Genomic DNA, 26,829 nt, shown 5'->3' with positions numbered 1-26,829 from the left:
GCTTCATTGAAGTCCAAAGGTTACATTAGACCCCTAATGTCACCTTAAAGAGCGCCTGTCACCTCCAATGTGCTATCACTTAGGGGGCTTGTGACCCCCCCCCCCCTCATGCAAAATCAACAAAGTTAAATAATAAAAGTTTAAAATAATTAAGTTAAATAGAAAATGAAAAATACCCCCCAAAAATGTTTAAAGTCCCCCGTTTTTGGCATGTTAGGTGTCTATTTCCTCTTTTAGATTTGACAAAAAAAATGTGAATATTATATTGTGTTTTGTGCACTTGAATGAACCTGAGTGTGTTTTTGTATAAAACTTTTGTTTGATGAAGTTGCGCTAATATCATGCGACATAAAAATTTGCAGCTGGCGCCATTTTATCTGGGTCTGTACTTTCAGGAAATATATCATTCAGGTGGGGGGGGTTAAGCAATTTGTGCAAAACAGGCTCTGGCAGCGAAAGTGTTAAAGTAGAAGTTGGTAACAATAGCAGATATAGTGATGCGAGGTAAGTGGAGGGAAAAGGTCGGTAGGTCGTCTATTTGTATTGGTCATTCATTACTGAATGCATCTTCTTCACACTGCAATCTGTACACTGTGTCTGTCTCTCATACGGCTCTCAAATCCTATCCATGGGTACACAGATCTTTGTAATGCCAGTCGGTGGGCACTCCTGCGTGCGCGTTTCTAGTGCGGTCAGATCTCGGTGACTTGCAGGTGTCCCTTGCTTCAAACTGGGAGTTGGCAGCACAAGGTGACAACAACCTCACCACGTTACAATCCGATTGTACAATCTCCTTTTATGGGTCGTTCACACCAGATGCAGTGCGTTCCGGCCCGAACGCACTGCCTCGCATGGCGGCCGGCTCACTTTTTTGTGGGGCAGGAGGGGACGCGGCAGGCCATTGAAGTGAATGGCACCCTAACCACGCCCTCCGGCCGCACAGGATCACAAGGCACATTATGCCTGCGGTTTGTTCGGATCAAAATGCTGCAATAGGAGCAGATTGCATCGGGCCAGACCGGACCGCAGGATTTTATTTTTGGAGCGTTTGTTAGGGCAGAAAAAGCGCTACAAAACATAGTGTGAACCAGGACTTAGGGAGCGTGGTCACCATGAGAGCCAGGCAACTAACACTTCCAGATACAATGACAGTCTCCATGTGTTTGTACAGAGCAGGAACGGAGACGCTCCTAACCTGCACTCGCACTGTGCGTTTACAAGTGCTTTGTGTGTGTATAGGACACTTCGGGCATTTCTGTTTTGACCAGGAAATTTTTATGCTTGATGTGTTGTCGCGGTGCCATGTAGGATGTGAGGAACCTTGAGTCCCGCACATCAGACATTGTGCCGCAAGGTTTATTGAAGTTTAAGGTATTGATGTGGAGCTCAGTACGGGGTAAAGCGGTGTCATGAATGACGTGGAGGGCTCAGGACTCTTGTCTTGCGCTCCACGTCAGGCATCTCGCCGCAGCGCGAATGTAATTTATTGTGCGATTGAGATGTATTGCTATGTGGTGTTTATGCGCTGCGTCGCAGTACGAGGTTGAATGTACCCCGATTGTATAGCTTGTTTTTGTATATTTTATTACATTAATAAAGTATATTTTTCAATCAAAAATTTCTGTTTTGACCAATGGAAAGCAGTTGTAGCGGAGGAGGCGTTCTTCAGGCGTTAAGTCACGTATGTCACACGGTTACAGGCGCACCCATGGAAGTCTATGGGGCCAAAAATGCTCATAAAATAAAAAAACGTTTTTGGAGCTCAGAGCGTCCAAATGTGACCAGAGACTACGAAGAAGAATGGGATTGTGAACGCTGAATGTTGTCCGGCATAGGAAACAACATGGAGACAGAAGGGAAGCCAGTCATAGCGGAGTCTGAACCCCTCACCAGCCCCCCACAGGGAGTAGTGAAGCCACTGGTTTAAATTACAGCCAACCAGCATTTTCAGATGCCAGCCCACATATTTCTCTGATAAAAGGATTCAATGCATAATATGCCCTCTGACTTCTATACTGCCATCATCCTTCATTACCAATCCGCCCCTATCACCGCCACCTCATCTGCAGCATCTCATACATGGCTCCACTTATATGCACCTTTGTAACGCCTTGTTAGCGCCTAAATCCCCCTTGTAACGCCTTGTAAGCGCCTAAATCCCGCCTTGTTAGCGCCTAAATTCCCCCTTCCAGCGCCTACGTCACCCAATACTTGCCCGGCCCCCGTTCTCCAGCCCACCCCGTCTTTCTTCAGCCCGAAAATCCTCCTCCAGTCCGCTTGTACGGGTCATTGGTGTCCCTATAGTGCCTTAACCCCCCTCCCGTCAGCACACCACCTCTACATCTACCGGAAGTCATGCGGTCCCACAACTCGATAAGTTCGCACTTTCGACACATCACCGGCGCCCGCCCCGCCCGGCAGCCTGAGGCCCCCTGGTGCCCGTGTGCAGGTACTGCAGGCCGCGGAACCAGCGCTGACATACCGAGTTCCCATCGGACTGTTTATACTGCAGCACGCAGTGTGTTATGTGTGGAGGAGGGGAATAATACAGCGATAGAAATGGTGTCCAACTATGTAAGTACATGACAGCATCGGCCCACCTGTGCCTGATCTGCATGGAAGGGGATGGACTAAGACTGGGGCTTTGCACTGGTGGCACCATTCCCTGCAAGGCAGTATACATAGTAGTGAAGAGCACCCCCCGCTCCCAGCATGCCTTGCCTGGAAGTGTACATAGTTGTGCTGGCTTCCCCAGCAGGATTACATGTCTCATCATTCCCTGTCAGACAGTATACATAACAATGACCCCACCGGGACTACAAATCCCAGCATGCTTTGCCTGGCCGTATACATAGATCTGCAGCCTGCCCCAAGAGGACTACACATTTCTGCATGCTTTGCCTGGCAGTATAACATAGTTGATATGTAGACAGCTAGCTAAATAGTTTAGTGGTTAGTGCTCCTGACTTGCAGCACTGTTCAAATCCTGGCCAGGTCACCATTTACAAGGTGTTTGCATGTTCTGCCTGTGTGGGTTTCCACCAGGTGCTCTAGTTTCCTCCCACACTCCAAACACATGCTGGTGGGTAAATTGGCCCTTGTATATATGCATGCAAGATAGGAACCTTAGATTGTAAGCTTCTTGAGGGCAGGGATTAATGTGATTGTATGCTGTTTAAAAATTGTTGGCACAATATAAATAAATATATACACAAATTATGGGTGCACATTTGTGCCTTTTGGATTGCCTTAATGCAGCATGTGTGTGTTACTGCACCATAACAGAGCACATACGTATAAATCTGTCCTGAAAGTTACGTCTTATTTTAAAGGGAATACTAATATTCCCCTAAAGTAAATCCAATGATTACACTAAACAGTGGCAGCTGCTGTGCTATAAATAAGTAAATTGATAAATCGTGTGGACTGCGCTACTGCTCATAAACGTGCATAAACTTCCAAACAATGTGTACATTTTCATAAACATACATTTTCGTATTACATGGCACCTGCCGTGTAATACGAAAAGGAGGCTTTGTTTCATCAGAAGAGTGAATATCCCATCTATGAAAGACACTCCCCACAATTACGTTTATTGACCATTGAGTTATATGGTCATGGATCTCTGGTGAGTGTGTTCTCAGTTACCTTAACACATCGGGAGTTTGGAGCACTTTATTTCAGAGGATCATTGTCACATTGTGGATTTTGCACAAAAGCACTTTATACCGATTTACTAAGGACTATTATTGAATATCGTCATATTGATTATTATTATGTTTGAAAATGTGTGTTTATGAAAATGTACACATTGTTTGGAAGGTTATTTTAAAGGGATCCCAGCAGAGCAATGGTCACAGTCACGGCTCCCACATTATTATATTTTTTTCTTCATGCAGGCACGTGGCTACCAAGGCTACGAATCAGATTTTAGCGATGAGGAAGAAGAATCGGACAAAAATGCCAAGAACAGACGGTAACTAGTTCCAAGAAGTCTATTGTTTATGTTTAGTGTATTCATGTAGAGTCCACTGGTGATGGTGCAAACATACTGTACCTGAGTTGGGTTTGGGTTCGAACTTTAGAACATGGAAAAAGTTTGAATTTGAAGTCAATGAAAGTATATGGGACCAGAAATTCTGAGAACCATTTTGAAGGCTTATATGCAAGTTATTGGCCATAAAAGAGGTATGGGGGTTCGGGTACTTCCCTAGGGGACATGTATCAATGAGAAAAACACTTTTAAAAAATACAGTTTTTAATGGAGCAGCGATTTTAACATTGCTTAAACTGAAACAATAAACATGAAAAATTCCTTTAAATATCGTGTCTGGGGGGTCCCTTTAAACTGCCTGTAAAGTGGCGGATCTGTACGATGTATAGAACCTGCTGCAGCAAAAATGACATTTATAAAAAAGAAAAAAAAAGTGTGCGGTTCCCTATCCCAAACAATACCAGACACCTTAGGTCTGGTAGGAATGTTAGGAGGGACCACATTTAAATAAAAGGAAAAAAAAGTCATACCAGACCCTTAAGCTCTGGTATGAATTTTAGGAGGGACCCCATAAAAAAAAAGTGCACAGGGTTCCCCCTCAAAGTCATGCCAGGCCTTTAAGGTCTGGTAGGAATTTTAAGGAGGGCTGGGATATGGGGTCCCTCCTAAAATTCCATACTAGACCCTTGATCCGAGCACAGGCCTGACAGGAAAGGGGGAGGGGGAGACAAGCGAGTGGCTCCCCCATTCCCTCCCATCCCGGGCCACATGCCCTCACCACTGGGAGGGTGCTTTTCCAGGGTCGTCCCTAAAAAAGCACCTTGTCCCCATGCACCTTGTCCCCATCGGGACAAAGGCCTCTTCCCCACAAGCCCTGGGGTGTCGGTTGTGGGGGTGCAGGGGGCTTATTCACAAGGGGCACCCAGATGCACTCCCCTCCCCTGTGAATAAGGGGAACTTATACCCCTACCCATTCACTAAACGGTTAAATCAATTTTTTTTAAATACGCCAGACTTTTGAAAAAAATCCTTTAAAAGAGAACACTGAGGTAAGTGTTTTCACCATACTTCTCTTTACATATACTAACCTCCCATGACCCAATGCTCAGTATATCATGGGCCACAGCCAGGACGGGTCCTGACAATACTGTCGAGATCCACCCAGCTGTGTGAGTGACAGCGGGCTCTGCCTATCTAGAGGCAGAGCTAGCTGTGCCCGCCCCCTCCCCCTTTAGTTCCTCCACTCAAGCGCTGGAGGAATGGAGAGGGGAGGGGGGAATCCCTGCGGGGAGTGGTGACTGACAGTCACCGCTCACTGCAGGGAGATGATTGGGAAGTGAGCGGAACGGCTGCATGTTTCTGTTCACTTCCGGATTGATAGAGCGGACCTGTGACAGATTCTTTGTCACAGGTCGGCTCTAACTGAGGATGAGTGGAAATCACTCACCTCATAGATCTCCTTTTAATTGGAAAAAAAACAAAAGACATGTTTTTGACAGTCTTTTATTTAAAAAAAAAACTGATCCACCGACGTAATCCTAGGGTCAATCACGACGTCCAGCATTGTCCATGATGACTCGACGAAATAAAAAAAAAGTGATGCCTTCAAAATATAAACAATTGGGGGAGCTAGTGGTGACATCCCTCCCAACTGTTTACATTTGTCCACCACCTGACAGGACTTAGCTGTGTGAGCCATGATTGGTCAAAGTCATTATTACTTTGCCCAGTCATGGCTGTCACAGTTCTCTATGTTGTGATTGGGTAAAGTCTTGCACTGCAGAGGCATTGCTTTACCCAATCAGGGCTTCACAAGGCACTGTGCGGTGCGCAGTGCCTTGTGGGGTGCTTGGTGGGCGGACAGCCCGCCGAACGCCCTGATAGTTCGTGTGTTCACTGAACACATGAACTACCGATGTTCGAGTGGAACTGTTGCTCGACTCGAACATCGAGAGTCGACCATCCCTAGAGTCCACTATAGTTAGATTACAAGTTGTGCCTGCAGTTGAATCTGTAGCTGAGCAGTGCGGCCAGCTTGTGTGAGTTCCGTGCAGCGTGTGCCAAATGAAAGGACCACCTCTGTTTCCAGATCAAATAATACGCACCCAAAATTGAAACTTTGATGGAGAGTGAAAATGACTCACATAATAGTACTCAAAAGATAAGGTCTCCATTGAACATTCTAAGCATTTCAAAGTAGTGTTCTAATAAACCTCCTTTATTACTGTAATACAATCAGACTTCACATACAGTAATAAATACACCTGTTGTTTTTCCTTTTATCTGGTAGGTACTGCAGCAAGAGTTAAAAAAAAGCTCTGTACTGGCAGCACATAGGAGATTCTCACACTCAAGAAGCAGCCCAGCTCTCCCACGCACACCCATAAACGCTATCATCAACAGTACTGCTCAGGGAGTGAAAGCGATGTTGATTACAGCATCAATGATTCACCCTCTCAATTTGATCTGGTGACCATGGTTACCAAGATTGACCGTGAGGGAAAATCCCAAATTGTGAGTTGCCACCAGATCGGGAATAGATGGGAACTCTTCCAATGTGCACACTTGTTTCTGTGACACCAAATTATTATACAGGATTTATATAGCGCCAACAGTTTGTGCAGCACTTTACAATATAAGGAAGACATTACAATCACAATACAATTCAAGACATAATAAAAACTTTTTATTATGTCATAACTATGTATGCAGAGGTGCCTGTATAGCAGGAATAGTCATCCTTGGCACTCTAGCTGTTGTGGAACTACAAGTCCCATGAGTCATTGCAAGACTCTTACAGCCACGACTGCCAAGGGCAGAGGCATGACGGGATTTGTAGTTTCACCACAGCCGGAGTGCCAAGGTTGCCTACCCTTGCTGTACAGAAAAGCTGAAATGGTTACAGCAATGCCTGTTGTTCGCAGGCAAGCTTATGTTCTCATCTTGGTGTGTGCAATCTCAGGAACAGTGACGGAACATGAAACAAGGAATACTTTTTTGATATGTTGGTTTAGATAGATCAGTGAAGGGTTAGAACCCCTGTTTGGCTCTCTTGATAAAGAGGTTCCCTCTTGCTATTTGTCCTTCTGACCATTGTGACCAGGAATGAAAGTGAGAGCAGAGTCAGGGCAGTGGGCGGAGAGAATAGAAGGTAAGGCAGCTGTGGAGGGGTGCAGACAAGTAAACCTGTCGCTTTTCTCTACACAAAGTACAGGTTCACTTACCGGGCTTAATGGGTTGGTTTAAGTGTTGGGAAGGGGTGAGGTGGCAAGTGTTAAGGGTTTTTCTGGAGGCTGTTTGGCATTAAGTGTAAAGCTGGCCATACACCTATAGATAATCTGCAGATTTTCGATGATCAGATGGAAAAAGTGCAACAGATTCCTCCATCTACGCTAAACTGTGTGAATGGAGGAATCTCCCACTGGGCCAAGCTTCAGTATGTTGCTAGTCGGCCCCACTGTTTCTTAAAATACCTAAACAATGCCTGCATCCAATTGTTCACGTATTTTGACGGCGAGCGGGGCCGACTAGCAAGATACTGAAGCTTGGCCCAGTGGGAGATTCCTCCATCCACACAGTTTATCTTAGATGGAGGAATCTGTTGCACTTTTTCCATCTGACCATAGAAAATCAGCAGATAATCTACAGGTGTATGGCCAGCTTTGTGGTAGAGAACAGTTCAGTGTCAAGAGGGTGCTTTAGTTTCCGGAATACTTTATTAGTTAGTAAAACACTAGGCATCTGCCGTTTTAACACGTCAGGTTCTCAGCATCAGTAGTCTTGCACCAAAATCAACCATTGCCAGTCTCTGGGCAGCGAGAATAAAAGCATGGAAACAAGAGGGTCATCGTGACAGCCAGATAACTAGCATTCTTACACTGCAGTCAGCAATCACATCCTTCCTGTGTCTCTCATGACAGGTTTACTTTGTCTAGGTTACGAATGTTCTCAGAACCAAGTTACTGCTTTTGCCTGCCTGAAGAAAATTTGTCTAACTTTCAGTCAGACTTTGTACCTGGAATTCATCATTTAGAAGAGTCTCTACTCCACCATGCAACAAATGTTGGTGAATGTGATAAACTCTTGTACATCATATACACACATCAACTTTTCACGAACCCTTGTGTACAGATCTCAAGGATGCTATGCAGCTGAGCCTGCTTGGTTACTAGGACACTGGATGCCTCAGGGCCACCAGCTTCTTAAGCAACCAATGACGTAGCACATAACTCAAGGATGCTGTGCAGGTAACATCATTTTCACCACATTTCACATCAGCGCCACAGGATTTGCATATTTGCCCTTTAATAACCACCACAATAGAAGGCAGCCCCGTTAGCAGTCAGGGAACTGAACAACCTAAAAACAGAAAATGATGGGGCGCCTTCACTAGTGTAAAATTGTTTACGAAATGATAATAAATAGTATGAATCATGCAGCCAAGCCTGATTGGTTGCTAGGATTCTGGCAGGCTCCTATAAACCAATGTCTTTGTTTGTCCAGCTTAACTGGTTGGCAGGAAGCTGATGGCCTTCTAGCAACCAATGATTTTGTGTGTCCAGCCTGACTGGTTGCTAGGATGCTGGCAGGCCTTGGGGCCACCTACATCCTATCAACCAAGGACATTGCAGCTGAGCACCATTGGTTGCTAGGTCATCGGGAGCCTCAGGGCAGCTAGCAACCAACAACATGAGGGTAAGGGACAAACTCCTTACTCCCCACACAAATTACTTCAAATTGACATTGGTACTATTTACTGCTAGATTCCTTAACTCCTAAATGGTGTTATTTCTTTACGAATTTGTTGCCGCCAGCCGCGACGTAATGTAAAAGTGTTGCTTTCAAGAACTACCTGAATTTGTTGCACGTGTCGGTGATAGCATTAAAATCTGAATTTGACAAATGACATTCTTAGAATCGGCACCAGAAAAGTGTTGCAGATGCTATAGTGAATCGCCCCGAGTATTTCATGATTAATGATTGTACACCTCTTATACTACAAGTAAAAAATAAAAAAAAAGGGAGGGGGTGTTATTTTGCTGCAAAATGGTTACACAAGCTTAGACTTCATTTAATACGGTTACATAAATGTAATCTTGGAAATGTAACCCAAATGAGAGATGAGAAGCAGCCTTTTAATGGGTTTAGTTTGGTCCTCAGTTCTGTGTTGCTGTCAGTTTGTGTTAAATATTTGGAGCTGAGTCCACACAGACTTGTATTCCATCTGTTCCCAGCATCACTCATTAGATCTCTCATCCACATATGATTCATGGCAGGATTCTGTCATCGCTTCGAGGAACGAGTATACTATTAAAAACAAATTATTTTTTTCAGAACTGTTCAGTACAACATATGGGTGTCATCTCTTTTGAATATACAAGTCTCCTTTATGAAATGTGCCAGAAAGGAAAAGCATGCTGCCATGGCAACCCTGACGCATTACGTTCTAGAGTGGCTTTTATGGCCCGAAACCTAATCTGTTGTGAAAATGCTGGCTGTCTGGCTTGTTTTGCTCATCATTTGACTTTTCTGCTTTTTAACCAATTGAAGATCGGGATGTTATACCCCCTTCCTGTCCAGGCCATTTTTTAGTTTTCAGCGCTCAGGTAATTTGACTGACATTTATTCAGTCATCCAATGCTGTACTAAAATGAATTTTATGTCATTTTTATGGGACAGATAGTTTTTTTTTGGTGGTATTTAATCACCACTGGGGTTTTTATTTTTTACTATATAATGAAAAAAGTACTGAAAATGAACCACGTTATGTTATGAAACATTTTTATTACCCAATTTTTTGGTAAAATATAAAAGATGGGGTCACGTCAGATAAATAGGCACCGAACATGTCAAGCCTGCTGTACGCCTGTTAAATCGCAAAAAACTACCATATCCAAAATATCCCATAGACGATGCTTTAAACGCTTTTACCTTTCATTAATTTAGTGTTAACAATGATTAATGGCCCTAGAATTATTGCTTGCACTCCGACACTGGCGGTGATATCACATAACACGTGTGGCGCAATCATTAAGGTCTATTAGATCCCTAGTGTCACCTTTCTACTTCACTAGTAAATTACAGATGCCTGCTGAGGCAGCTGAATGTAAACATAGCAGGCAGTGGCTGGGAGCAATAGCCAGCCTGCTATTGGCTATTTTAAATTGCAATAGCCAATTGCAGACTGGCTATTGCTCCCTGCAACTGCCTCTTGTCAATCAACAGAGGAGTGAACTCAAGGAAAAAGTTCTCCTTCAGGTCCCCCTTTGCTGAATGGCAGCAGGCAGTGGGCTGGTGCAATAGCCAGCCGCTGGATGGGGAGACTTGCCGCCAGCTTTCTACAGCTGGAAGAAGAGTGGGTGCGGGGGAATGCAGAGGCACAGCGGTCTCTACTCCCCGGTGGGCGCTTGCTGCAGCGCTCTTCTCAACTAATCAAATCAACTAATCGATAATACTCCATTAACTCAATTAGCTGTTGCAGCCCTAATTGTAAGTTGACTTGTTAACACTTTACTATGTAATTAACATATTGTGCTAGGTGTAACCCTGGATTCTGAACGCTCCTTCAGGTCCCACATCCAATCACTGTCCAAATCTTGCATAAAAGAAAAAGTGATTTTTCAGACCAGGCCACCTTCTTCTATTACTCTGTGGTCCAGTTCTAATGCTCACGCGCCCATTGTAGGCACTTTTGACTGTGGACACGGTCAGCATGGGCACCCAGACTGGTCTGTGGCTACACAGCTCCATACACAAAAAAACTGTGATGCGCTGTGTGCTCAGACACTCTTCTATCAGAACCAGCATTAGTTTTTTCAGCAGTCTGAGGTACAGTAGCTCTTCTATTGGATCGAACTACACGGGCCAGTCTTCGCTCCTCACCTGCATCAATGAGCCTTGGCCAGCTATGACCCTGTCACCGGTTTTCCTTCCTTAAAGGAGCCAGGGCTTTTCCCCATAGTTCTCCTTAGGGTAACGGGAGGACACAAACTAGCGTCCTCCCGTTACCCTAAGCTCAGTAAACCGCAAGCTACAGCTCGCGGTATACTGAGAGGCCGCAGCCGAAGCGGATCCCGACATTGATGTCGAGATCCGCCCAGCTGCGTGAGTGACAGCTGGCTCTGCCTATCTAGAGGCAGAGCCAGCTGTACCCGCCCCCTCCCCCGTCCGATCCGACAGTCAGCGCTGGCAGGGAGGGGGGAATCCAGCCCCTCCCCTGTCACGGCAGAGAGCCGTGACAGGATCGAGAGGTGAGCGAACGCCGGTATATGTTCGCTCACCTCCAGATCTACTGAGCTGACCTGTGACAGTCTCATTGTCACGGGTCGGCTAGAACTATGAGGTGAGTGAAAAGCAGTCACCTCATAGTTCTCCTTTAACCTCCCTGGCGGTATGATTATTTTGATTTTCGTAATTTTTTTCGGCGCAATTTTTTTTTCGGATTTTTTTCGTTATTTTATTTCTTCGTTTTTTCCGTATTTTTTTTAAATTTCCCGCCGGTTCCGCCCCCATGCGACACGTCAGCTCGGAAGGGACTGAACCCGGAAGACAGATGCCGGCGCCGGCCGGAGGACACCGCACGGCTCGAGGGACAAATTAAGTAAATACTGTGGGATATTCCCGAGTGTAGCTACACTCGAACTACACTCGGGAATACCGCCAATGAGGTTAAACCACTTTTGGTTGGTCCGGACCACTGTGGACCAGGAACATCCCACAAGAGCTACAGTTTTGGAGTTGCTCTGACCCAGTGGTCTAGACATCACAATTTGGCCTTTGTTAAAGTTGCTCAAAATGCTTGCATTTGCCCAATTTTTGTTCTGCCACATCAACTTCAGGGATAAAATGTTCACTTTCTGCCTAATACAGTATATCCCGCCAACTTCCAGGTGCCATTGTCACCAGATAATTCATGTTCTTCCCTTTACCTCTCAGTGGTCATAATGTTATGGCAGATCAGTGTGAATCCTGTATAATAATAATCTTAAAAGGTCGGGAAGGAAGAAAGGACTATGGTCCCTTTAAGGAAAAACTGTGTACCTGAACGTGATTCCGAGCTTTTGTGGTGTCAGGTCCCTGAAGATTTCATAATTAGCTATGTGGTTGTTAATGCACCTCGGAGATCTTTTGGCTTGCTTCTCTGAAAGCCTCATAAATAACTTTTGCTTATTGTACCCATCAATTATATTAATATGTTTATTCAGTCAGAAAATTAAATCTGCTTTCTAATTATGGAAGGAAAATAGCAGATATGAGGATATAGCTTGTAGGCTGTTTCTCAGCAACAAAGAAAGGACTCCATCTGAGCTGTGTGCGGCTCGTCTGATTATCTAATCAGAAATGTTTGAGAGAGCCTTAGGCTTTGTATACATTCTTAGATTTATTTATTTTTGTATTTGTTCAGCTGCAGCTGAATGGAAAAAAATCGAACAGATTCCTCTATCCACGCTAAACCTGAAACGCTGCGGCTATTGTATTTTGACAGCTGGTCCCACTGGCTTTCAAAGTACTTGAACAGCACCTGCATCTCATCGGAAGTTGTAGGTGCCCGGCTAACCTATTACTGCCCATCTCCTTCAATGAAGGATGTTGTGTGGGAACTGGCAGACAGGGCCATCCAGTGTATAGCCAGCTTTATAGAGGGCTAAAATGTTACGTTTACTACACCTGTATTTTGGAGAAAACCATATAGTGCAAAGAAGAAGATGTAAATAAATTCTTATTTTATTGTGCATTACAATTTTAGGATTTTGTGCAAGGAAGGGCTATTTAGTGCCACCTCCTGTTACTTATTTTTTTCCCACCCTTTTTCTGCATGGCAGCACCTTTCAGTTCACTTGTATATATTTTGTACAGTGTGTATAAAAGGGGGGGGGGAAAGATTTCACTTTTCCACATTTTTGGTGCAGTTAACAGGATGTGCATCTTTTCTGGGGAAAAGCTTCAAATGTGCCTCGTTTCACTGATGCCAAGGCAGCTCTGGATATTCTTGCAAGCTCTGCGTGTATCCAAAGGCCCTATATACATGCAACTTTAAAAACAGAACGTACTGGATGGGCAGATACAACTACCCAGTAGAAGGGGCATTTCTGGGGTTAGAACTTTTTACTGTGCATAGCAGATAGATTTGTAATATTCTGCTCGGAGTGGTTTCAAAGGGGCAGATTATTCCAGTGTTACCAGTAGGGATGCACAGATCCCGAGGATTTAAGCAAGTACTCAAACTCACCCAAATGCTCCGATACTTGCCGCCAATACCGGAACCTCCAGTCAGAGGGAGATTTCCTCTGACCAGCAGTGCCGCCAGGGAACATGGAGCCACCTTCCCAGCCAATCGGGAAGCCAGCTTCATGCTGTTTGGCCGTCTCAATGCGGGAAGCCGGCTCGATGCTAATTGGCTGAGAAGCTGGCTTTCTGGCCATTCCGCATCGAGGCGGCCAAACAGCATGGAGCCGGGTGGCGGGTAATGACACACCGCTTGGCTTCCTGATTGGCCGGGAAGCCGGCTCCATGCTTGCAGATCGGTACTCTGTAAGGGCGAATACCGAAAGGTAAATATCGGTACTCGATACGGAAAAAACGGTATTGGTGCGTCCCTAGTTACCAGTTGCTGCAAAACTTGGTTTTAAAGGGCAGATTGTACAGCGGCTGATAACACTGGCATTATCTGCTCCTTTTGAAACCTCTCTGAGCAGAATACTACAGATCCATCTGGCATCTAAACAGTGTCAACATTTGTGATCCTTGATGAAGGAGGAGTGTGTTTGGCCCAGGAAATACATTGGCTGTTGTATATGATCATTTTATGAACAATTAATGCAGAACTCCAGAGAACATTTTTCTTAATCTTTGCAGTCGGGCTATCCTCGCACTGCAAGGGTCAAGCGTTCATTTTTTTCCTAGATTCAAAAATAAAAAATTTACACTCGCCCGATCCTCCGAGTCGGCTTGCTCTTAGAGCGATCCCTTCCGCCTGCCTCCTCCTCTGCTGCAGCAATGGTATATCACTTGTTGTCCTCACAAGCTATACACCGTTTATAGAATGTGATGACTCACAGGGACTTAGACCACCACAGCAGAGGGGGAGCAAGTCAGAAGGGACTGGTCTAACAACAAGCAGGGTTTTAGAAGATTGGGTCAGAATAACTTTGTTTTTGAATCTAGACAAAAATGAGCACTTAACCCTTGCAGTGCCGGGGTAGCCCCACTGCAAGGGTTAAGAAAGAATTTCCCCAGAGTTCTGCTGTAAAGCATTTTGGACTCTTTCACAGTTTGTTTGGCACTTTTCCACTCCCAGCGCCTCATTGATCTGTTTCCTAGAGAGAAAATCAGGCCATCTTCATGTTACCCTAGAGGCAATAATCAGCACTTTCAAAATCGAAAGCGATCTGTGTTGGTCAAAAATTTTCCAGCTATGTTAGTGCGGCCTCACCGATCCCCTTTTCTTAGGAGGGGTCATACAAGAAAGAGCAGCAGCTCCCAGCACATACATAAGACAGGCCGATCTCTTCCCAAATGTGAATAGCCTTAAAGAAGGAAGATTTGCATTCTCCCAGCATAGGCAGTTTAGTTATACTTGTTGGTGTTTTATTCCCATGAATCATTCAGTATTGACTTCTCCCCATTTGTCTCACTACAGCAGTAAAGAAGATGAAGCTTTGGTTAAGAAGCCATTCCAGAAAGAGAGACATGGGAAGGTGGCACACAAGCGGGTTGCAGCCGAGGAATGGGACAGGTAGAGAACACTATGGTATTATCTTTATGTAATGCTATAATTACGGCCTGCACTCTGCAAACTAACATGTTTCTTCATTTCCACACAAATAGAGAGGAGGCACGAAACCAGCGATTTCATCTAATATCCATGGATGCCGTATCCTTTGTCTGCCGTCCTATCATCTAGTCAAATAATTGTTCGTTCCAGTGTCTTCATTAAACCCTCCGCCGCCTGTGTTGTGACATGAAATGTAATTGTTATTTATTCTACAAAGCCCTATTTAAGATGTTGAGAGAAAAAATTGCTCGTTCTGTAGACATTCTAGGGATTCAGGAAACTATAGTAAACGAAAAAAATAGTCTTCTAAGAAAGTGGTTGGCAGCAACATGACTGCATGATCACTTGTATGTGTTTGTGTAAATGTATGTGTGTATGTATATATAAAAAAAACTTTTGTGAACAGCACCTTGTATCATAATCTTCAATATAAATATAATATTTATTATAGTCCAAATATCATACATCAAACCTCAAACTCCATGAGGGGAATTTATCAATCCTGGAGCAGACAAAATTTGGAGCATCTTTGCATGGCAACCAATCAGCTTCTCTTTTCTATTTTCAAATTTTAAGTGCACAAACTGAAGAGAGAAGCTGATTGGTTGCCATGCACAGCTGCTCCAGGTTTTGTCTGCTCCAGTTTTGATAAATTCCCCTCCATGTGTCTAGGAATCTGAAAGCCTAAGCAAATGCAGTGAAGTCTGCTACATCTATACCTAATGTTCATACATTAAAATAGATCCAGTATGGATAAGAACCCCGATCAAGTTCATGTCAGACACGTATTCTGAATAAAATGAAATGAAAATAGAAGCGAGTTTCAGATGGTAAGTGTACAATAAGCACATAGATATGGGGACGTGTGTCTTTGTTTACAGGATGGCTAGAAAATCGGTACAATATATGAGCTAATACAGGATATTTCTTCTTAGTCTTTACATACACTTTAAGGCTGATCTCCATGATAATATTAACCCTCACCCACCTCCTCCAACTGCCTTTAAAAAAAACACTTAGCTGAGTGCCCTTATATTTTGCCTAAACCCATGGTCATGTGACACACTCCAGTCCTCTGGTCCTTTATTTACATTAGAGAGGGTCCTTTTTACACTGCCTACATGACATGGACCCTTCCTATTGGCTATCCAGTTTTGGGGTCCTGTTAGTGTCCAGAAGAGGAGTGACACCAGCACAATTGGACTGTAGGGGACAGGTCGTATCAACAACATCTGTAGTGCTGGGTAAGTGGTCCCCCACACCCCAGTGGTGCTGGCTAGGGACCCGGATGACAGACTTAGTGAAGTATAACTTTCTTCACAAGGAGAGGGCGCCCTGCAGAGGATCTTTAATAAAGCTGCAGAGTTTGCTGGATAGCATGGAGATTTGCAGGTAAATGAAGATTTGGGGTTATTCAATTCTTGGACTCGCTGCATCTCTGCAAACAAACTAATTTTTTTTTTTTTTTATTACTGTAGACATTAAGCACTCCCTCTGTCAATGGCAGTTTTTATATGTCTGGGTATGTAGGCAAGTTATAACTTTTTGCTTTAGCATCTGATTTGTGTTGTCGATTTGAAGCCTTGTGAAAGTAGCTGTAATTTTCAGCAATAGGAAATGTAAAAATAGCCATAAAATGTGTTCCTAATTTGTAACATAAAGATGACATCATATCCTGTTATTAAATAATGTTGTCCAGATTAGGATGAGCTCACCGTAGGCCTGGGATCAGATTACCGTTCTTCGTCTTCACTTCCAAATAAACAAGCTGGTTTTTGACAAATCCCACGTTTAATAAAAAAATGGAAAAGTTCAGAGGGTTCATCCAGCTTTCTGTCTTACGCTTAGCAGAGGAGCCCGGTAGACTAAAGCTGGCCATACGCCGTTCTGTTTTTTTTTTATTTAATCAAAACTGCGAGTAGTATGAAAAAATAGAATAGATTCCCCCATCCGTGCTAAACAGCCTGCTGCGCAATTGTTTTTTGACAGCGGTGGGTGTGCTGCTGTCAGAATATCTGAACAACGATGGCAGCTGATTGACTGATCGAAGGATGTTGGACAAAAGGTTTAAAGGCCATCCACTGAACGGCTTTCGGCGGGCTCATAAAGAACCGACCTAAATTCACTCAGTGTACAGTCCGCTTGAGGTCGCCAAACTGTTCTCTTTATGTGTGGGCTGGTCGCATACATGGGCTGGGCCATTTAAAGTGAGGTTCCAGTGTACAATGCAGAAGCTTTTGAATTTGGCACTGTTGTGTTGTAGACGCTCCTTTTGCATTCCACTGTATATGTATCTATAAACCAGGGCTGGACAAATCCCAGAAGCCAAGTAGCCAATGTTCCTTAAAAATTACAGCTGGGTTTTCTCTAGTTTTTGAGCTGGCTCCCCAAAAAAATCCTGCTGGCTCATGGATTGGAAAGACTAGCTCCTGAACGCCTTATAAATGTGTCCACCCCTGGTATAAACATATATGTATATGTAGCCTGGTTAATACATGCTCTTTAAGAAATCAAGCTTTTGGAACAATGATGGGTCGCCTTTATACTGTATATCTGTTGATTGCTTCAGTGTTGTGTTATTTGTCTGAAAGAAAAATGTTATTCAAATAATTATTATTCATTAAAGCAATGTTATTAAAATTAACCACAAATGTTGCAGTTTGCCAGACATCAAAAGTTTGTGAACGATTACATATTGTATTATGGAGGAAAACTGGAAGACTTCAAACTCCCAAAGTAAGTCCATTAATTTACTGATGTCACAGATATGTGGTGTACAGCTTGGCCTTCTTCATATAGAAGGTGTTTTATATATTTACATTTCCCTACATATTTGGGTTAAGCTCCAGGGGAGAAACCAAATGAGATTCTCTGACACTTTGCAGGCAAGACTATACCATTAGAATGTATGATAGTCGTATGTATGTAAGAGGCTTATAATGCTCAACACAGGCAGAGTTTAACACGCAAAACAGTTTGCACAGTGCTTTACAAAATGGGGGAGAAAGTACAGTTACAGAACAATTTCAGTAAGCAGGGTTTGGATGGCCTTGCTCGTGAGAGCTTACAATCTTGGAATCCATTTACTCTCGGCTACTACTGGGGCATAGTCTGCACACAGCCTCTGTATGGTGATTACAGCGGTTTACCGAGCACAAGGCTTCCTCCCAGGCATAGGTCAGCAGCCTTTGTGATGTCGGGGGGAAACTTTGGAGCAACTGCTGCTGTCAGGTTGAGAATCCCTCTGACACTCCCAGAAGTGTTGAAAGTTGAAGAGAGTTATGACAAATATGGAAATGAATTAGCAAGCTAATAGGAGCTTTAGTAAGTGCTACTTTCCTACATTCTAATGATATATTCAGCCTGCAATATATCACCTGGTGGCAGGGTCACTTTAAAAAGAAATCGGACAATATTTAGAAGGCAGTTTAACCCGGGGGTTGGCAACCCCTGACACCCGTGCCAGGGTGGGCATGCAATGCTCTTTCTGCTGGCACTAAAATGTTTTGTCTTTAATTGACAGCTCCCTAGGCTGTGAATTACAGAGCCTGGCGCACCCACTTACATGATGTCCGTGGAAGCAGTCAGCGATCGTGGGCATTGCCACTCTGCACTAATATAGCCAGTCATCCACCCTAAAGGGGCCATTTTGTTATATCCTGTTCCTTTCTCTACCAATATTTTGGCTTCTACAAAATGACTTTTACCAGCTGATGTACCACAGACATATAGGGTTATATCAGGGTTATTCACAAAAGGGTGAAGAGTTTGGAGAAGGCAGGAGAAGTGAACAATCTAGGCCAAAATAGCTGATTTAGAAAAATTCTCCAATTCAGCTCACTTTCCAGTGCAGCTATGTTGTCCTAGATTGTTCACTTCTCCTGCCTTCTCCAACCTCGACACCCTTTTGTGAATAACCTTGTCTGTTTCTTTATTCTTTGGTCCTTGTAATGAGAAATCTGCAGTGGTTTGCGAGTGAGAGCATGGCACAGATGTGCTGGAGCTAAGCTGTCACCTATGTTTTGCAATTCCTGTCTTTTAGAGCTGCAGCTAACGATTATTTTCAAAATCGATTAGTTGGCCGATTATTAAGTTCGGTTAATCGGATAAACAATTAAAATAAAGTTTAAAAAATTGCTCCAGTGATGGGACTACTAGTTTGTATTGAGGTTGTAGTCCATCACAGGAGCAAGCTTGGAGCGGTGGAAGTAAAAAAGAAAAAAAAGATAGTGTGGTGTGCAATATTGTGAAATGGAAAGTGTAAAATTATACAGTAATGAATGCAGAATGGCACCGGCTATAGAGGACTACAAAACCCAGCAAAAGCACATTATACAGCACAATGCAGAACACCGCCAGCTATAGAGGAATACAACAAATCCCAGCAATAGTACATAATAGCTGGCAGCATTCTGCATTGCGCTGTATAATTTACTATTGCTGGGTTTTGTAGTCCTGTATAGCTGGTGGTATTTAGCATTGTACCACTTTATAATGTACTATTGCTGGGATTTGTTGTAGTCCTCTATAGCTGGTGGTATTCCGCATTGCGCTGTATAATGTATTATTGCTGGGACTTGTAGTCGTCTATACAGCGCAATGCAGAATATCACCAGCTATAGAGTACAACAAATCTCAGCAATACATTATACATACAGTGTATAATGCATTGCTGGTATTTGTATTCCTATGTATAATGTACAGTACAATGTACCATCAGCTATAGAGAAATAAAAATCCCAGCAATACATTATAGAGCACCATGTGTGGGAAAGTGCAGGCTTACCTGACCAGTCTTCCAGCAACTTGCTTCTGAGATTGGACCTGTCTATCAGCGGCTGTCATCCCCCCACCCCTGCTCCTCCTTACTACATCTCCCCGCGTGCCTTGCCGATCGTGGATGGGCAGGAAATGTGAGGCGGGGAGGAGGTGCGGTGTGTGTAGCGTGGATGCGAGCGGGTCTGGCAGCGGCGAGAGTGAGGTGGGGAGGAGGTGCGGCGCACAGCGTGTGGAGCTGTGAACAGGGCCAACTGATCGGAAGCCGATTAATCGATTATTGAAAAAGTTGACAACTTTTTCAATAATCGATTATAATCGATTATGTCGATTAGTTGTTGCAGCCCTACTGTCTTTGTTCCTTATCCACCCAGGTATGGATCTAGCCATATAATTGAACAGGGCACCTAGTGATCAACTCATACATGGGGAATCTGCCGACAGTCATCAGTGGGTAGGAACCAGATCAAGTCAGATGATGTTAAGTGCACCAGGGTCATGTCAGATGATATCAAGTATGCCAGCTTGCCCATCCTCCCATAAAAATGTTATAAATTAGCTAGGCCTAGAAAAAAGTACAACTGGAGGCTTTGTGTACAGCCTACTTTTGGGCTAGGTTGAATGCCATGCCTGTTGGGGCTGATTTGAGGTCTGAAGTGCATTCATATATTGTTGCTTATCTGCAGTCTAAAGTGCATGCATGCATTTGGGCAGATCTGACATCTAAAGGTGCACAAATTGGGGCTGTTCTGAGGTCTAAAGGTGCATGCATAAGGGCTGATTTGGGGTGTGAATGTGCATGATTTGGGGCTGATCTGAAGGTACAGAAATTAGGCTGATCTAGGGTTGATGTGTACAATAACTGCCATTAGCAGTACAACCGATGAGTACAAAGAAGGAAAGCTAACTTTGCTATTGTTCACTGGCATGCTGGTTGTCTGATGTTTGTAAAAAGGGCACTTGATGTGGAAAAGGTTGCTGGCCCCTGGTTTAACCTTTTGCTCCTGTAGTCAGATCTGCACTTATTGTGGCAGAAATTGATATGAATGGGCTCTTATTGAGTACTCTATCAGCGGTGTTTGTAGACAATACATTTTACTTCTTTGTTAATGATGTGCCCTTCTGGTTGGCAGGGGAGAACGTAAGACGGACTTGGATGTCATTCAAGAAAACCACAGATTCCTTTGGCAGGAGGAAGATGAAGAGGAAATGACTTGGTAAATTAACCCTGATGTCAATGTTAAAATATAGATGTGTCTAAAATTAAACTACAGCCCACAACACGTGTTTATCTGGGGTGAGGACCAAAAACATTGATTTTCCAAGGCAGTGCATTTTGTTTATTTCTCTCTATTGTATACAGACTTCACTGATATTTCTCATCACCCTCTAGACCGGTGGTTCTCAACCTGTGAAACCTCAGGAGCCGTATTGATCCTTGATCATTAAGTTGTGACCTAAGTCACACCGCACTGGAACGCCTGCATTGTGGTACGGCATCGTTTTTAAGATCCACCCAGTTTTCCCACCTCACAAGAACTGGGGTGGATGTTGCTCAGCCTGGAGTCCAGTGTGGGCTGCTGTGCGGTGACTGAGCTCCATCTGTATGTGAATTGCTTGTACATCTCTCTTGTGTGCCCTGTATCCCAAACATTATACATTTTCTGAAAGCCGAGACCTTGTAGAATAAAATGTTGGCAGTTGAAAATTTTTATGTTGCACGATATTAGTGCAACTCTTTATCAAACCAAAAATGTAGTGAAAAATAAACTAAAGTTAATTTTAGTGCCTCAAAACACAAACCATATTTTGTAGAATATAAAAGATGAGGTTACGACAAGTAAATAGATATCCAACATGTCCAGGTTGAAAATTGTGTGCGTCCGTGAAACGGCGACAAGATTCAGTACCCCAAAAAGCCCACAGATGAAGCTTTAAAAGCCCCTACAGGTCATCAGTTTAGGGATACATATAAATATTGGCACTAGAATTATTGTTCTCACTCTGGCATACGTGGCGATACCCAACATGTGTAGCGCGATTGTCGTTTTCGTACGTAGGTGCACCCGACGCGTGTTATTATTTTTAAAACCTTTTTTTTTTCTTTGCTATAGCATATTGGCAGTGATATGTCCTCTTTAAGGGGATACTGGGGTCTAACAGACCCCTAGTATCGCCTTTCACCTTTTAAATAAGCTATTGAAATGCAGATCACACTTAAATAGTTCATTGCTGGGCTTCAAGAGCCAAACAATGACAGCTCAGGGACCGAAAGTGATGGAATACGCGTTGCTCCCGGTTGCATAAAATGGAAGTTCACTGCTCTCCTCCCCATCTTCCCGCTGGCACCCGGCATGCTGGTCCCGGGCCCGCAGAGTCGGGGAAATATGGCAACGGTGTAGGGGGAGGGGCGGGCACTGTACCGGCCCAAAGAAGCGATCTGACGACAGCTGACCTGCCAGAATTGTCCCGTAGAAGCGATCTGACGGCAGCTAAGCTGCCAGAATCCAATAGCTGGCTTTATGATTTGGAAACGGGATTGGGAGTTTGTTTAAACGGGCCCGCTGCCAACGACGTAAGCTTTGCTTCGGTGGCAGCGAAAGGGTTAACACAATCATTCAATCACAGCCTTACCTGCTTTCTAGACTGGAAGGCTTCTTAGAGCTTTATCTAGGTCACATGTATGAAAGTGGTTGTTCGCTGGACTAGTGATGTGCACAAAACTGTCAGTGGCACATCTCCTCCGAGGCTAGACAGTTGCGGTTGGGGCATTTTCCTTCCCCAAGCCACATGTAACAAAGGGGCAGGGATTACACCAGCTCCAACTGATTGGGCCGGGAGGGAAATGTGTCACTGACGGTTCTGTGTGGGCTTGGGTGTGCACCAAGCCTTTGCACATCACTAACTAGGACCTATCCTTTCACTTTAGAGGGCCCACTTTGACACATAGGACCATATGAAGTGTTCCACAGCACTTCATATATGTCTTACTCTCCGTGCATTGCTCTACTACAACAGCCAGCTCTTCTATTAGAATTGCCCATCTAAGCAAAATATTTTATGTATTTGTCCAGTGTTGTGGCACAAAGAAACTGCAGCAACAGTGGGCACAAAACACTTCCCCTCCATGACTAACAGAGTAAATGTAGAAATACCAGTTCATACATCTCCTTTTCTGACATCATAAGTTAGGCTTGTATCTAACCTGCTGCATAGATTGTATGCCTTGACTCAAGGTGCCCATACATCTGCCGATTATCGTACGATAATCACGGGAAATCCCGCGATTGTACGATTATCGGCAGATTTATGGAAGGCGTGCGACCGTTTCTACTGTACGGTTGCACGTCTTTTGTCTTACGAGCAGGCTCGAAAACCTGCCGAGAATCGTACGATTCTCGGCGGATCTGTCGCCTGCTCGTAAGACAAATGCCGCACGGGCCGGTGTGCGCAAGCTGGATGCATTGCAGTCATCGGAAGCCCGATCTGCCTTTCCAAGATGGGCAGATCGTACGTTTTTTAAATTACCTTACAACCATCGCAAGACAAAAGTCTTGCGATGGTTGTAAGGTGTATGGGCACCTTCAGAAAGAACAATGAACAAAGATTTGACCAGGGCCGACAGGGCCATATATGTCTTCTGGGAAGGTCACATACATCACTCCCATTAGATCACCTTTTGCTTGCCAGTCCTGTAAAATAAAGGTCATTATATATAATTCTACCCACTGTCTTTTAATCTCTAGCTCTAGAACACTCCACATGGAGGCATACTCCATCACAACAAAAGGCACATAGTAATAAAAATGTAAATCGTAGACCAGTAGGCTGCTGCTTGCTAGTTTCTGCTCTACATTTCTTTATTGAACATCTATTCACACATGAGAATAAAGGCAGCCATTTTTAAAGCGTTTGGGACCTGTGACAGGTCTTCAGGCAAAAAGTCTAACATGTCAGGTGGCCTTTTGTCAGAACATATTTGGTAGTTTTGTAATATTATCATTGTATTGGGCTGTCATATTATTGCAGACTTCATTTTAATGTTATCCTTGTATTACCTAGAGACACAGGTTCAGAGGGTGAACAGTATACCATTGTTTCTTCGGGGCCCGATAGCAGTTAAAGCCATCTGATGACCCCCCTCCCCCTTCCAATTCCCATGTATTTGTTTGACCAGAATCCATATTTGATCCAATACAGAGTGGTGGTAATTCAATCAACGTAGTCAACAATTCTACTTTCAGTTAACTAAAAGGACAAAATTGGGTTTAATTTTTTTTTTTCATGCTGACCCAACAGAACATACTGACTGCATTCTAGACGTAAAAAGACAGAAATCTAATCGCTTTCATTAAAAATTCATGATTTTCTTGCTTAACGTTTTTTCCTTCCAACATTACTGCCATATAAATGTATTTTCAGTGTAAGAGCGGATGGGAAAATTTGTCTGATCTCAGCGAAATAAAGGAATTTTCTGTATTCTGCGCTGACAGGGAGAAGAGACTTGCAAAGAAATATTACGATAAATTATTTAAAGAATATTGCATAGCCGATCTCAGCAGATACAAGGAGAACAAGGTTCGTGGAATTGGGTAGAATTGTAGAAAATCAGATGTAGAGAAATTGTGGTTGATTGCCATGAGAAGTGCATTTTGCTTTCTGTTGTTGTGTTCTTTTACATCTTCCACCCATTTCTTTGCTACAGTGCATTTGTTTTTTTTCTTTTACTTTTTTGTCTTTTATTAACCACTTCATGAGGGCGCTTAAAGGAGAACTATGAGGTGAGTGAAAATCACTCATCCTCATAGTTCCAGCCGACCTGTATCAATGAAACTGTCACACGTCGGCTCAGTAGATCGGGAAGCGAGCGAATACATACCATCGCTCACTCACTTCTCGATCAGCTGGGGGGTATCTCGACGGCTTTGTCTGGATCCGTCCCGGCTGCGGCAGTCTCAGTATATAACAAGCAATAGCTTACGATATACTGAGCTTTGGATCATGGGAGGACGCTAGTATATCTACTCCCGTAACCCTTAAGAGAACTATGGGGAGAAACACTTACTCCATAGTTCTCTTTTACCCCTGCAGTGGGGATACCCCCCAACCCCCCCCCGTACTGCACGGGTTAAGTACTAATTTTTGCCTAGGTTCAAAAATAATTATACTCGCCCCAGACCGGTCCATTCTGTCTCACTCCGCCTCCGCTGCAGCAGTCTAATGTCCTGCAAGTCATCACGTCCAATATAATATATTGGGCGTGAAGACGCCGTGGGACATTTCCATCGCTGCAGCGGAGGAGACTGACGGAAGGGACCAGTCTAAGAGCAAGCTGGCTTGGAGGCTTGGGAGAGTATAACTTTGCTACTTTTGAACCTAGAAAACCAACCTACAAAAACAAGCATTTAACCCTTGCAGTGCAGGGATAGTACTACAAGGGTTAAGAAAAGTCCCTGCATATTCTATCCTGTACAAACATCAACATTGTAATAAGAATACATCCTATCGTTGTTTTTGAAAATACAGTGGAGAAATCTACTAGATTTTTTTCGGTAAGCCCAAAATCTAAAGGAAAACGATCTACTAGTGTATGAAAAGATTAGGTCAGCAGTCTCATGAAGATCTGAGTTTACCATCCCAAAACCTCACCTTAAGGGTGCTTTACAGGTTTCAGTGAAGTTTGGTGTACATGTTCCTTTTAGGCCTCATTTCCATAGATGTGCACAGACTGTCTATGTCCAAGGGCATGCATCTGTACCTTTACCTATGTGCAAGTCCAGGACGGCATGTTGTCTTTAGTAGTCATGCCCTGTCATAAAGATGTACAGGCGGCATGCATGTGCATACTGTAAGGCTGTGCACGTTCTTATGACTGAGGCCTAATACAGGATCCTGCTCTTGTGTACAGGTCCTTAGAAAGTATTTAAAGCCACATTTTTGTTGTTTTGGATAGAGTGCAAGCGTGCTAAAATCCATCACAGCCCTGATGGAAAGATTCATTTTCACCTTTCTGTGATGATGATCATTATATGATTGTCACCGGAACAGTAGAACAGCAAGCTCCCAAAAGGGACATCTGTTTCAGTGACAACTGTTCAAGTGAGGGGAAGTCTGCCCAGTGGGGCAAAACAAATGACAAACGCACTCAACAATTTGTCACCAGTTATACAGTAAGGTGCACACGAAATGGGCTTTGAACAGTAAAACAGTAGAAAGGCATCATGGCACACTCACAAACCAGCATGTAAAACAAATTGTCTCACCACTAAGGTCAATAACAAACGCACGGGGCCCGATAGCTCGTGTATCCAAACCTCTGTTATTGACCTTAGTGGTGAGACAAGTTGTTTTACATGCTGGTTTGTGAGTGTGCCATGATGCCTTTCTACTGTCTGCCCAGTGGGGACACAGCTGAGGAGATTCACCCTCTTCATTTGTCCTGGTGAAAGTTGTTACCTGGACAGAAAATGATTCGAAACCCACAATGGTGGCCTCCACACTTCTCAGTACAGGTTTTCTTTAATCAGACAGTTTACAGCTTCTCAGAGCCACCAGATTGGACCTTTCATCACATTAACAGTGTTAGAATTTGTGAGATTTTTGATTGGTTTCTTTAGATCCCTGCAGTGTTCACAAGGCTCTTTTTATTATCTTATTATATAAGTGCTAACTACAACCACTATTTTTTCAACAAATCTTTTGTGTGTTTTTGGCAGTTTGGATTCCGGTGGAGAGTGGAAAAAGAAGTTATCTCTGGAAAAGGTATTACTGCTAATAATATTTAGATTTCTGTACCTTTTTGTTCATTTAAAAATAAGGAGAGATAAGAATAATATAAATATAATGTTTTGTTTTATTTTATTCAGAAAAGAATGTTCTCACTCACAGGTTTTGTACTAGAGCAGATGCTATTTTTCAAACTTTCAAATAATGTTTCCTACTATAGAAGTAGTTACAGGCCTGTAGTCACTGGGTGAAAACTTTAAAATATAGAATCTATATTGTCTATGCTCCAGTCCATTGGTGCCATGCCTGTCATTCTGGTTTGTTCATTACTAGAGGCCTGACTTTAGGGCAAACCTTGCCAACTGTCACCCCCTGTTCAATAAGAATGCTTCAGTGACCAATAAGGGCAATCTTATTGGAATGGCAGGTGACCGGTTTGCTTTAATTGCACTGCCATCCTTGATTCTCTCTGTAATTCCATATGTTACATTGATATGAACACTAGAGGGAGCTCCAAGCCACCATATTGCCTACCATATTGTCTTTGTATGAACATATA

At 43.6% G+C, this 26,829-nt stretch overlaps 1 protein-coding gene across 1 annotated transcript in view; it reads left to right on the top strand.

The window, feature by feature from the left end:
* Positions 1-2,499: 2,499 nt before the first annotated feature.
* LOC108788828 (protein FRA10AC1) overlaps positions 2,500-26,829 on the top strand; it is a 45,205-nt gene continuing 20,875 nt past the window's right edge. The window contains exons 1-8 of the mRNA XM_018558687.1: positions 2,500-2,574; positions 3,900-3,976; positions 14,634-14,729; positions 14,822-14,867; positions 17,428-17,504; positions 20,678-20,761; positions 24,038-24,122; positions 26,261-26,306. Of these exons, the coding sequence (XP_018414189.1) occupies positions 2,560-2,574; positions 3,900-3,976; positions 14,634-14,729; positions 14,822-14,867; positions 17,428-17,504; positions 20,678-20,761; positions 24,038-24,122; positions 26,261-26,306 (526 nt within the window). The 5' untranslated portion in view covers positions 2,500-2,559. The remainder of the gene's footprint in view (positions 2,575-3,899; positions 3,977-14,633; positions 14,730-14,821; positions 14,868-17,427; positions 17,505-20,677; positions 20,762-24,037; positions 24,123-26,260; positions 26,307-26,829) is intronic.

This window comes from Nanorana parkeri, unplaced genomic scaffold (assembly GCF_000935625.1).
Source record: "Nanorana parkeri isolate BGI_ZX_2015 unplaced genomic scaffold, ASM93562v1 scaffold353, whole genome shotgun sequence".
NCBI classification, from domain to species: Eukaryota; Metazoa; Chordata; class Amphibia; order Anura; family Dicroglossidae; genus Nanorana; species Nanorana parkeri.
The sequence above is the reverse complement of the archived record's forward strand: the minus strand, read 5'-3'. Positions and strand labels throughout refer to the sequence as shown.